This window comes from Chiloscyllium punctatum, chromosome 20 (genome assembly GCF_047496795.1).
Source record: "Chiloscyllium punctatum isolate Juve2018m chromosome 20, sChiPun1.3, whole genome shotgun sequence".
Taxonomy (NCBI): Eukaryota; Metazoa; Chordata; class Chondrichthyes; order Orectolobiformes; family Hemiscylliidae; genus Chiloscyllium; species Chiloscyllium punctatum.
This window is the reverse complement of record NC_092758.1, coordinates 26,803,842-26,816,690: the sequence shown is the minus strand read 5'-3', so window position 1 is coordinate 26,816,690 and position 12,849 is coordinate 26,803,842. Positions and strand designations below refer to the sequence as shown.

Below are 12,849 nucleotides of genomic sequence, written 5' to 3'. Positions count from 1 at the left end.
GTGGATTATGGCACGTCCACAAGTCTGCAGCATGATTGGCATCTGTTTGGCATCCATTTCCAGTTCTGTTGTTGGGGAACTTTGCAACAACAATCAAACTCTGTCCTCTGTTTCAGGTGACAGCAACTTACATAATGCTTTTTCTCTCAGTTTGTCTCCTCATCTATTCCTTGTCAGGAGTCAGCCATGTTCAGTTGGCTGCCCTCATGCCTCTTGGTCACAAAGTTCTGGATTTAAACCTGGCTCCAGGGTTTGAGTGCAATAATTAAGGCTAAATCTCCAGTGCAATACTGAAGAAGCACTCTATTTTTGGTTGAAACACTAAATTGAGGCTCTGTTGCCTGTTCAAGTGATTCTAAAAGATCCCATCTCACTATTTTAGTTATTCCTGGAGTGTTACAAAATGGTAGCTTCAATCAATACAGGGTTAATGGTAGGGTTCTTGGTCAGGTGGAGGAACAGAGGGATCTTGGGGTCTATGTACATAGATCTTTGAAGGTTGCCACTCAGGTGGATAGAGTTTGTAAGAAGGCCTATGGAGTATTATCGTTCATTAGCAGAGGGATTGAATTCAAGAGTCGTGAGCTGATGTTGCAGCTGTACAGGACTTTGGTTAGGCCACATTTGGAGTACTGTGTGCAGTTCTGGTCGCCTCACTTTAGGAAAGATGTGGAAGCTTTGGAGAGGGTGCAGAGAAGATTTACCAGGATGTTGCCTGGAATGGAGAGTAGGTCGTACGAGGATAGGTTGAGAGTTCTCGGCCTTTTCTCGTTGGAACGGCGAAGGATGAGGGGTGACTTGATAGAGGTTTATAAGATGATCAGCGGAATAGATAGAGTAGACAGTCAGAAACTTTTTCCCCGGGTACAACAGAGTGTTACAAGGGGACATAAATTTAAGGTGAAGGGTGGAAGGTATAGGGGAGATGTCAGGGGTGGGTTCTTTACCCAGAGAGTGGTGGGGGCATGGAATGCGCTGCCCGAGGGAGTGGTAGAGTCAGATTCATTGGCGACCGTTAAGCGGCATTTGGATAGGTACATGGATGGGTGCTTAATCTAGGATAGAAGTTCGGCACAACATCGTGGGCCGAAGGGCCTGTTCTGTGCTGTATTGTTCTATGTTCTATGTTCTATGTTCAACATCACAAAAACAGTCTATCTGACCATTATCACATTGTTGTTTATCGGAGATTTCTCTGCACAAATTGGTTGTCACATTTCCTACATTACAACATGAATATGTTTCAAAATTATTTTATTAGTTGCAAAGTCCATTGATTATGAAAAGTGTTATACTAAAGTGCTATACTTTCTTCTTCTTTCTTTTAATTCTCTTGCTTAAATCATAGAATTGATACTGCACATGGAGGGAAATTCATTGAGTTAAAGTACCATTCTGTTTTTAAGCTATTAGTAATGAGTAGTAACTTTCTTTATCAGCTGACACCCTGTACTGTAGTATATTAGAAATGTTAAGCCAGAATCCTGTATGCAGTCACTCTGACCTGCGTCATGATATCCTGTTTCTGGCAGACTGTATTCATCTGAACACATTCTTTTCATATAGTTGGTGATATCCCAGGTAAGGCTGACAGAGAAAATTTGCTCTTAATGTTATTTGATGCACTTAAGTTTTGAAGGATTGTGGAAAATTGATTTACTTCAGGTTTTGTGAAAATACATAGATTCAATACAATATCTGGGCTGATGTGACACCAATTGTTAAAGTTCACTTGAGAATGTAACTTTTAAAAAAAGTTTTGCGATTTATGTCTGAAAAAACTGAAACCAACATGATCATTCTAAAAGATGAGAGACTTGACAAACAATGCAGGTCTTTTCAATATATAATTTCAGTTATATCACACTGTAAACTTTTGCTATAAATTCTGTGTCTCACAATCTTGTTCTCCACAACCACCTGATGAAAGAGCAGCTCTGCGAAAGCTACTGCTTCCAAATAAACCTGTTGGATTATAACCTGGTGTTGTGTGATTTTTAACTTTGTACGTAAAGTTGGTTCTTTAAAAGTGGTCTTTGAAACTTTACTGGAGAAACTGGAGGATTGTTTTTAACAAGTCTTCCTAAAAGTCATGTAACTAAAGGCTGGGCTTCAGTCTAGGTTGGAAAGATAGATAAGGAATTCAGAGTGAGTCAGGTAATTGAAAATTAAATAGAGTCAAGGTGGAGTGTGTCAAATAGTTTGTTGATCATGCTTAATATGGAACTAGCGCTTTGAACTGTTATTGTTGCTTCTGGAGGGTAAGACGTTCCACATGACTGAAATAAGGGATTCGAGTGTTGGCTGGGAATTGGTACTGATGGTTGGAGTGAATCAATTCTGGAGCTCCATTTTAGTTACTCAGCACCTAAAATTAATCATTTTCTATTAATACGTTTTTGAGCTGGAAATAACTGACTGAACATTGGATCATATGATCATGGGTTGGCCACCTCGTTCTCACAATCATGCCAAACCATTAGAAATAAATGCACAGTGGACTCATACAATGCTCAAGATAAAAGTAGATCTTCTGTGGCATATGTAGACTAAGTTAAAGGATTCACTGTTTGATAAGCATGGGAATATGTAGTATACAATTTAGTTATTGTTCTGCTAAATTACTTTTCTAATCAACCTGTTCAGGGATGTTATTACATACCTCTGAAGAAGATGGCTCTTGAAGCCCTCATGCATCCCTGTCCAGGGATAGAGACACTACCATGGCTCCACAAGATGGCCCCAAACCGGCATATTGTTCTGCTAAATTGCAGCTACACGTAATTAGCAGCAGGGCGAAATTGTGCCTTTTGGATTAATTCTCAATTACAGACTAATTATTCAGCCATCCTTCAGCTGAAGAAAACAAAACCAAGACCCCAAGTTGATACTCAGTAGATTAGATTTCTTTGTGGAATGCGGACAAAACTGACAAAGGAGCAACTTTACCAATCTCTTATTAACTTTAGGCCTTTAAGAATCAATTTTATAGCTTGTGAATGAAGTCATGCATAGGCTAAGGCAGGCAGAAGTTAAGGGTCATTTCCCTAAAGGATATTAATAAACGAGGTGGCTGGGAATTTACAACAAAATGAAAACTCTTATGACTAACGACTGCAAACACACAAACTACCAGGTTTACACAAATTTTAATTAAGATAATATAGTCTTGTCTTAATTATCTTGAGGTTGCAAGTTCTCGAACTCTATTATATAAAGTGTCACAAAGCATGATTGAAGCAGAATGGGGACTTTTCCTGTTGGACATCTTCTTTCCATCCTGTACATTAGTCCTGCCTCAATCACTATATTAAAGGCAATTGTTTCTTCATTCAACCACTTTATTATTTTCAGGACATTGCTTCTGTTAGTTGGCTTCTACATTTGTACACATAATTAGACTAACTATACTTAAAGTAGTTTTCACCCCAAGCAGCTCCATGGCCAGAACTCTGTGCTCTATGGTCTGCTCCCCAGGGCTCACAATGAGAGAAATATTAACTGTGCCTGGAAGGCCATCAACCAGGTTAAAAGCACTCTTTGGTCTGCTCAAAACTTGTTGGTTTTTCAGTGCAAAGAATTGACCTTGACCAAGTGTTGCAGACTGGCACATTCTAAGGGCTATGTGCTGAGGGATGCACTTAAGCTTGGGGCAGTGCCACCAAGGCACAGAGGGGAAAGACTACAAATTTTATGTTTTTTAGGAAAAGTACAATGGGATCCGTTTGGTTATCAGACCCTCTTGGTGCCTCAAATACATGTAAATATTGTCCTGCACAAGTAAGAAATGCCTTGGGTTTTTTTTTGTAACTGCAGTGAATGCCAAATTCAAATGTTTGATAGTTCTTCAAGTGAAGAAAACTGTACAGAACTGCTTTAGTAACTGTATACATACATAGAGATTTTTAAGAATAAAATCATTTTTGCAATAAAAACTGTATTTAAAGTAGTTAATAGAATCTTTAATTTTTCTTTCCAGATCCTTACATCGAAGAGGTAGTATACATTTACTTTCTGACTCAATTTTCAAATGTATACTGCATTTCTTCAGTCAGATTTTCTTACGAGTTTACACAAACTTTAAAACAACTTTTCTTACCTTAATTTATCTTAGTTTATCAACTTTGACGAAACCCTACCAACTAGCTATCTGTCGTCAGTAGTATCCCAAAATTTAGCAGAAGGGAACAAAGTTTAGCAACAATTGAAGCTTCAGGATTTTGTATCATTAGCAGTGTACGTTTGCTTTATTTTGAAGCAACCGGAACTATAGGCGTCCTTGTTGTTGGTCCTTGAATCTGACAACATAAGGAAGGACAAACACAGTGAGAAGTAATGCCCGAGCATGCTGCATACTTAAGGTTGTTCAACATATAAACCTGGGAAAATATATAAACCTGGTAATCCAGTAAGCAATTATATTTGTTTTCCAGTTTCACCTATGAAATTTGTGAGTTAGCAAAGAGGAAGCCGTAAAAAGCTCCGAAGTAAATTTTCCCCTTATTTAAATTATTCTGCTCCCACTGGAGCATGAGCGTCTTTCGCATTATTGGAGGAAAACCAATCGTCTCTGGGATCAATTACCTTTTGCTAGTGGCATTTTGTGGCCTTTATATTGCATTAGGAAAGACACATGAATTTTCTCAAGTTGGGAGATTGCAGAGTTCTCAAAGGATAGGACAGCTGGCAAAGACTGCAGAGTTGGGAAGGGCAGAGACTTGAAGGGATTTAAATATAGGAATAAGAATTTTGAATGTGAAAGGTTCAAAGCCAAAATAGGACAGCAAGAATAGATTGAGGTAATGGATAAGAGGAATTTAGTTTATTATAAAAGATAACTGAAAATGTGTTGCTGGAAAAGCGCAGCAGGTCAGGCAGCATCCAAGGAACAGGAGAATCGACGTTTCGGGCATCAGCCCTTCTTCAGGAATCATTCCTGAAGAAGGGCTCATGCCCGAAATGTCGATTCTCCTGCTCCTTGGATGCTGCCTGACCTGCTGCGCTTTTCCAGCAACACATTTTCAGCTCTGATCTCCAGCATCTGCAGTCCTCACTTTCTCCCCTATTATAAATATAGGCAACATATTTCAAAGTGTGGAGATTGGAGAATTGGAGAATATTGAAAGATATGAGAAGAAAGCCAATAAATGTATAGATGAGGATTTCAGCAGCTGATGGGTTGAGACAGGGGACAGAGGATGATGTATTCTCACTCTCTCAATCAAAATTACCAAGAGATTTTCATGATGTCATTGACTCTTTCGTTTCCATCACTGTTGTGCACTCTGACTGTCAAATCCCTTGCAGCTTTCAATTCTTAAGTATAATGAGATGTGGAAGGATAACAAGCTACTTATCATGACTGACCTTGGACACCCTTCATCTCTAAGAATTCATAAAAGTTAAAATGTATGTTCAATTCAGATCAACAAAATACCAAAACCATTACACTCTAAATTTTTGTTTTATGTAGCTTAAGAAATATCATTGGTGACATGAATTTTCATTATTTTAGTGTACAGGAAGACAAATCTTTAGTACTTATAAGCACAGTTAATAGATAATGTTCCAAATATTGAGTTTCATAGTTGATAGCACAAAGAAAGGGAAATTGTACATTTTAAAGTGCTTTATTTTTAATATTAGGTGACAATTATAATCAGTACAAACTGTCAATGCAACAGATAAACTGTGATAGAGCTTAGCATGGGCTAACAATATGCTGCAATGACTACAGCAGAGCATGTGATATTTAATCCTGTATTAAGAATATCGTATTTAAGTATGCCAGGCAATAAAAGTGGCAGTGTGAAAAGTTTAGCTACTGATACTCAATGTGAAATAGAAAATTAAATTGCATTTACTTTACATTTAACATGGAAAATTTCCCCAAGTCACTTTACCAAGATGCAATTTTACAGAAATGAACACAAGAAAGCAAAAGAGTTGTGAAGAGAGATGGTGGAAAATTTGATTAAAGTACAAAAGGGAGTTGCACAAGGAACAGTCAAAGAAATTAGAGTATTTGGAATGTATTGAGGTTCCACAAGAGATTTTAGTGTGGAAGGACAAAGTCCATGAGAGGATTTAACTGACAGTATGAGAATATAACCCATCAGATACAACTGGAGAATGTGTTTAGGAAGGGGTGTAAAATTGATGGCAAAGATATGAAAAAAAGAGTAGAGAAGAATCACAATTTGTTGTGGCCTTTCTAGTGTTTAATTGGAGGAAACTGCAGCTCTTCCAAGAATTTTTACCACCCAGAGGCAGGGAATGGCTTGAGAGAGGTAATGGCTACTATCATTCTGGATTAGTGGTGCTGGAAGAGCACAGCAGTTCAGGCAGCAGCCAAGGAGCTTCGAAATCGACGTTTCGGGCAAAAGCCCTTCATCAGGAATAAAGGCAGTGAGCCTGAAGCGTGGAGAGATAAGCTAGAGGAGGGTGGGGGTGAGGAGAAAGTAGCATAGAGTACAATGGGTGAGTGGGGGAGGGGATGAAGGTGATAGGTCAAGGAGGAGAGGGTGGAGTGGATAGGTGGAAAAGGAGACAGGCAGATAGGACAAGTCCGGACAAGTCCTGGGGACAGTTACTGAGCTGGAAGTTTAGAACTAGGGTGAGGTGGGGGAAGGGGAAATGAGAAAACTGTTGAAGTCTACATTGATGCCCTGGGGTTGAAGTGTTCCGAGGTGGAAGATGAGGCGTTCTTCCTCCAGGCTTCTGGTGGTGAGGGAGCGGCGGTGAAGGAGGCCCAGGACCTCCATGTCCTCGGCAGAGTGGGAGGGAGAGTTGAAATGTTGGGCCACGGGGCGGTGTGGTTGCACCAATCAAGCTCTATCTTAAGGATAGAGCTTTTTTTTATGGTTCTGTTTTTAGGATGTGGATTTTGTTGTAAGTTTTGAAAGCAATAGGAAAGACAGTTTACAAATGATAACCATTGACAACATCAGCCAACACTGGGCCAGAAAGGAAATTTTGCTGGTCAGTTGTTCACACAGAATTCAATTAAAGGAGCAGAAAAGTGAATGACATGAACAAGATGAACTGTAAGAGCCATGAGGGAAGCTCAGGGTAAAACTGGATAAAGACGTGAATTCAAGGCTAGGTCAGATAGGAGCATGGGGGAGGTTTGAGATGGTCTAAATGGATGGCTTCAACTTTAGTGATAAAGAAGATCATGTTGTTGGAAGCGATCGTAGAAAGGGTAATGCAGAAGAATTTGATAAGATGCTTGGCAATAGAAAAGAAACTGAGTTTTCTTTGCTCTTTCGAATCTAATAGTGCACAATCTAATAGTGAATTATTAAGAAAGCAACTGATACAACATACACTTACAAGGATCTCCTGTTCATTTTTAGTAAGAAAAATCATAAACATATTTGTTAAATGTGATCCTGATTTTATAACAAATATAAGATTTTGGTTAAGGAGCAAATACCACAAAAATATAAGCACCCATTCTCAAAGTAGCACTACTGAGTTGGAAGGTTTATTGAATCTACTAAACTGGTAGGAATTCTGGAGTTAAATGTGATAAATCTTCAGAAACACAGGTACTGAGAAAATGGGAACAGGGGAAGGCTGTTTGGCCCTTCAAGTCTGTTCTACCATTCAATATGATCATGGCTGATCATCCAACTCAGCATGCTTTTTCTTTCCCTGAGGTTAATACTATACTTTGTCTTTTTGTGTAAAATTAGAAATACGTACACATTTGTTCTGTTTCATACTTCTAATGACTGTGCTAATAAACTTACATGAATGATATATATCCATGAATTATTTACAATGTGAATACAAATAAGAAATTACTCCTTGAAGATGTTTCTGAAAATTGCATCATTACTCGCAATTTGAAAACAGCTGCATGAGTACTGTGTTTGAAGAAGATAAACAAAAATGTTAAAAGGGTAACAGGAAGCAACACCAATATCTCGCTGTGGATAATAATTATTTGTTTGTGAAAAGCTATGGGTAGGAAGTGTTTCCTTCAAGGAATTATTATTCAACAATTCTTTGGAAGACTTCCAAACACCAGTTGAAAATTGGGACTGAGATTTGAGTTGAATGTAATGAAAAAGATTTCAAAGACTGAGAGAAAGCTAAATTCTTGGATTAATTTATAATAGAGCATGAAGATTCTGAATTTGTTGTGTTGGGGTTCAGAACATCAATATACACTGACAAGGATGTAAGTGATGAATAAGCAGGCTTTAGTGTGGTATAAGAAACAGATTGTAGAGCTTTGGATGAGATGGACATTCATTCCTGATGAAGGGTGTTTGCCCGAAACGTCGATTTTCCTGCTCCTCGGATGCTGTCTGACCTGCTGTGCTTTTCCAGCACTACTCTAATCTAGATCCTGGGCATTATTTTGATTGGCCAGTGAAGCTGATGCTGCTGCTCATTGGAAAGATAATAAAAAGATTGGATAAGAGTTAAAAAGATATGGGCTGGGAGTTATGGTGGGAAAGAGTGATATACCTTAGACATGACTAGGGGACAAGTACATTGAGTAATTTAACTCAACAATTCACCATCCTGGTTTCTCCTGCACAATACTTTGGACACAGTCACCATACTTCAGATCCAGGTATTATTGATTTGAACATTTACTGATTCGCACACTTAAAGCATTTGAGATTTCAGTTTCTAAAAAATAAAATTACTCCTGGGATATTCAATCCTAGTCATATTTGATACATTTTCATTATAATCACACAGGTCACACTTTACATAAATTAGAGCACAGAACCAATCCATTCAGCCCACTTAGTCTCTGCTGGCATTTATTCTCTACCCTTCGAACGTTACTAAGCTGTGTCACTTTATCATTCTATTTTCTAATCAACCATTTAGGTATTATTACATACTTCTGGAACAGGTAAAACTTGAACACAGACCTCCTGGCTCAGAGGCAGGGACAGTACCAGTGCACCCACAAGACCCTCCTCAGCATGTTTTTAAATTTATTTTTCCAAATTATACCGTTCAGAAATATTTTTACGCACCTTTGGAGCAGGTGAGACTTGCTGGCCCCTCAGTCCTGGGTACCCTCAGCATGTTCTTGTATTCGCTTCTCCCTTATTTCATTATCCAGTGTTACTAGCCTCAATAACTAATGCCACATCCTAAACCCTCCTTGAAATCTTTCCTTTATCTTTGATTTATGTTCCATTTGTCATCCCTACCCCAGAGCTCCTCCCCAAATGGAAAGATCAGCCCATCCACTCAGACTCCTTCATCAGTTGAAATGAGTCTCTTATGGATCACCACTCGATTTGGATTTTCCCTGTTAATTATTGGTGGAAGTGGCGCCAAAAGCGTTTGAGATTGAGTCCATCTGTTTTGAAAACACACCTACGAAACGTGTTGGGACTACAAATCCCAGAGCCCTATTGCACAGCAGTCTCCTCCCTTAGGTTCCCCTTTGACCAAACGTAATATGTGATCACCTCTCAGCAGACGAGGTTGTGTTCCGGAAAGAACAGGTACTGCAGGAGAGGTTCAGGGGGAGTGGTGTGGGAAGGGGAAGGAGTCCACGTTGGTTCAAGCCAGTCTCATGCCGGGGGAGTGAGCTGTGTGTTGGGCAGGGTCCGGCTGCTGGGAGCTTCCACTCGGACAGGTGAAGCGAGAATGGAGCCGGTCCTGAGTCAGGAGGTCGTCACCAACTTTCTGGTGCAAGCTGGAGGCAAAGTCAGGAACTCGGAGCTGCTGCACAATTTCAGGAGTGAGCTGGCGCACAGCGATCCGGAGCGAAAGAGGGCAGCCCGGGAGCTCTTCAAAAAGCTCATCAATAACGTGGCGGTGGTGCGAGAAGAAGCAGGCGTCAAGTTCGTGGTGTTGAAGAAGAAGTGGCAGCCCCTGGTCACCGCCCAGCAGACCCGCTGCTCGGCTCCCGGCCCGGGCCAAGGACACCTCGCCCAGGGACCAGGCAAGGGGGAGAGTTTGGGCGACTTGGTGGAAGCTGGCCGGGTTGCGCGGGGCTCCCAGGGGCCGGGGGCTAGGAGGAACTCAGCCCCTTCGGCACTGACACCCAGTCAGCTCCGAGCCCTGAGCAACCTGTCAGCTCATCTGGAAAACCAAAGGGAGGCCCCCACCCAGGCTCCCAAACCTGACCCACTGATGGAGGAATGGCAGGGCTTGACTGCATCCTGGGCCATGCACCGCCCCAAGAGTCATAGCCTCGAACACATCGTGGATTGTCAACACCTGGTTTCTGAGTGTCGCCCTTTGGCACAGAGCTTATCGGGGGAGGCTATTTCAACCTCTGAATGCCCCAGCTCTAATGCAGATCAGGCTAACACTGCACTCACCCCTCACCCTCCTCCAGAACCTGAGCACTTGCTCCCTCTTCCACACTCCCCCACTGAAGATAGCACTTTGAGTTTTGAGCAGAAGGTTGGACGCTATGAAGCCAAGGTCAATGATGTTAACCCTCAGGGAGCTCCAAACGCAACATCAGCTCAGAAACCGAAACCATATATGCACCCACTTCGCCTTCCTCCAGACTCCACCAGATATGATCATTGCCACAGCCGCCAACAAGATAAGGAGGAGTCAGAAGATACTGTTCCAATCAAGAATAGCTGCCAGGTAGTTTCAGGTGAGCAAGATGCACCCAAAATGAACCAGAATCAGCCAACAGAAATGGGCTCTCGTTCACCCAATTTGAAGAGAGCTTCCAGGCTTTTGAAGCTTCCCGAAGATGCACGATTTTCTGATCAAGTCCCCTTAGATCCCATCGAACATGAGTGGATTGTGAAAACAGCCTTGGGCCAATGGACCCAGGTATCGGGATTGCTGCTGAGAGACAACAATTTGGCTGAGAAGAAGGATTTCATGTATGGCTTCACAGCTGTCCACTGGGCCGCCAAGTCTGGCAACAGTGAAATGATGTGTTGGATCATTGATACAGCTGAACAAAATGGCATCAAAATGGATGTCAACTCCAAAGCATATGGTGGTTACACTCCCTTACACATAGCTGCTATACATGACAAGGAGAATATCATTGTTGATTTAGTTCAAAACTATGGCGCAAAAACAACTCTAAGGGACTATAGTGGCAAGAGGCCATACCATTACTTAAATAAGAACAATTCCATCAAAGTGAAACGACTGTTAGGGGACCCAGAGACATTCATCAGTGAATCTATCCCCCTGAAAAGGGGGTCAAAGGTGGCATCTTCCATTCTGAGCAGCACTAACACACTGCTGGGTGCTTTAGCTGATGATATAAGCTTCCAGGAGTTTTCCAAATCACTGAAAAAGCCGCCTAATCTCGGCAAGTTCTTTACCGCTCCAACTGGGCACAAGAAAAGAGTTAAAATGCGCGTGAACTTTGCATCACTGAATGAAGAGGAAGAAGAAAAAGAGATCGTTCTGAAACGTCGACCTGTGACTGAAGTGTTTTACTAACCTCTTTCCATAATTTTTAAAAGGATCATAATTGATCGGTGGAAAACTACTTCTTCTGTTGCTATGTTAATGTATTAGGTGATTGTTGGGTGATTTTGTGGGCCAAAATGTAATCTTTTGAACTAACTAGGATTTAAAAATTATTATTGTGCTGGTGTTTATGCATGGCAGCATCTCATGTTAAACGTGTTTCATTTCTAGAAGATTTGTTTTATTCTCAGTTGCTTGTGTACCCCATATACCATACATGTGGATCATAGGTCAGAATTTTTTTATTGCAGAGAAGTTACAATTTAGCCCTGCTGTTTTCAGTCAGGTGGGTGCTGCTTTTGCCTTGGCTCACTTCTCATTATGTTCACAGTTTTTCTGGTGGGCAGGCTGTGTCTGTCATTAGCTGTCATAGAACACTGGTTTGAGTTAATGTTGTGAACTGATTATAGGCCACAAATTGGTTACAACCCAGAGTGATCCTGCTCCAGAGTGATCCTGCTATTCCTTTTGGGGATTTTTTTTTCTTGTTAAAACTTGAATATTTAGCCACATAATGACTGCCCCAAAAAACATTTGCATTGGCATGTAAAAGCAGCATTGTGGTCAGGCATGTAGAATATTTACTTGATTATGTTCTTGCAATGTACCCATTATTTATGGCCAAAGCAGTGACCACAGGTCAGTCTGCTCCCCTGTTCACACTCTCCCCAACCTAAGACACTGCAATCTACAGCATTTTCTCCACCTTGAAGGGCATGCAGGATTTGAAGCCGCCTACATTTTAAGGACTTCAGCCCCATTCTACTGCCCCATTTTCTCATGCTGTCAAAGCTTGCTTTCTCGACATTTTAAAACATTGGTTTGTGACTGTATCTTAATACACTCAAACCTGGTATCAAACTCAATCATTTCATTATCGTGATTTGAAGATTCTTCCTTATCTGTCAGATTTTTTTTCATGATTGTTTGTTCCTCATTACTAATTCGAATATGTCCTGCTCCCTTGTCATTTGTAATATTTCTAGAAGTTGATGAAAAACTAAAGGACAGATTTCAGAAGCTTTGTTCAAATAAAGTTTATTTGTTTTTAACCATATGGATTCCATGTGTTGAACAGAGCAGTGGAGAGACATCTTCACAGTATATATTGAATATCTTTTCTTTTGTTGTTGAACATTATTTGATTAGAATGTGACTAATATACTTTGATAGGTTTTTAACGAAAAATTACAACCAATTTGATTTTTGTTTGATTTCCAGCATTTGCAGTTGTTTTGGTTTTTGCTTTTATTTCACTTCGGGAAAGCATATAAAGCTGAGACACAGAACAGCAATGGTAACAAAGCAAAGGGAAGACTTAGTGAAATTGTAAAAATATGAGGTCATTAAATCAGTATTTTTAATGTCCAGATGTAATGGGGAGATATTTCTCTTCTG

General features: G+C 40.5%; 1 protein-coding gene across 1 annotated transcript; it reads left to right on the top strand.

Annotated features, from left to right (window-relative positions):
• The first annotated feature begins 9,341 nt into the window (after positions 1-9,341).
• On the top strand, positions 9,342-12,503 carry sowahab (sosondowah ankyrin repeat domain family member Ab). Its single transcript, XM_072590541.1, has one exon. The coding sequence runs from the start codon at positions 9,637-9,639 to the stop codon at positions 11,419-11,421; it is 1,785 nt and encodes a 594-aa protein (XP_072446642.1). The 5' UTR covers positions 9,342-9,636; the 3' UTR covers positions 11,422-12,503.
• Positions 12,504-12,849: the final 346 nt, after the last annotated feature.

What these genes read in the sequence shown, in the direction of transcription:
- sowahab (XM_072590541.1), top strand. Translation starts at nt 9,637, where the DNA reads ATGGAGCCGGTCCTGAGTCAGGAGGTCGTCACCAACTTTCTGGTGCAA.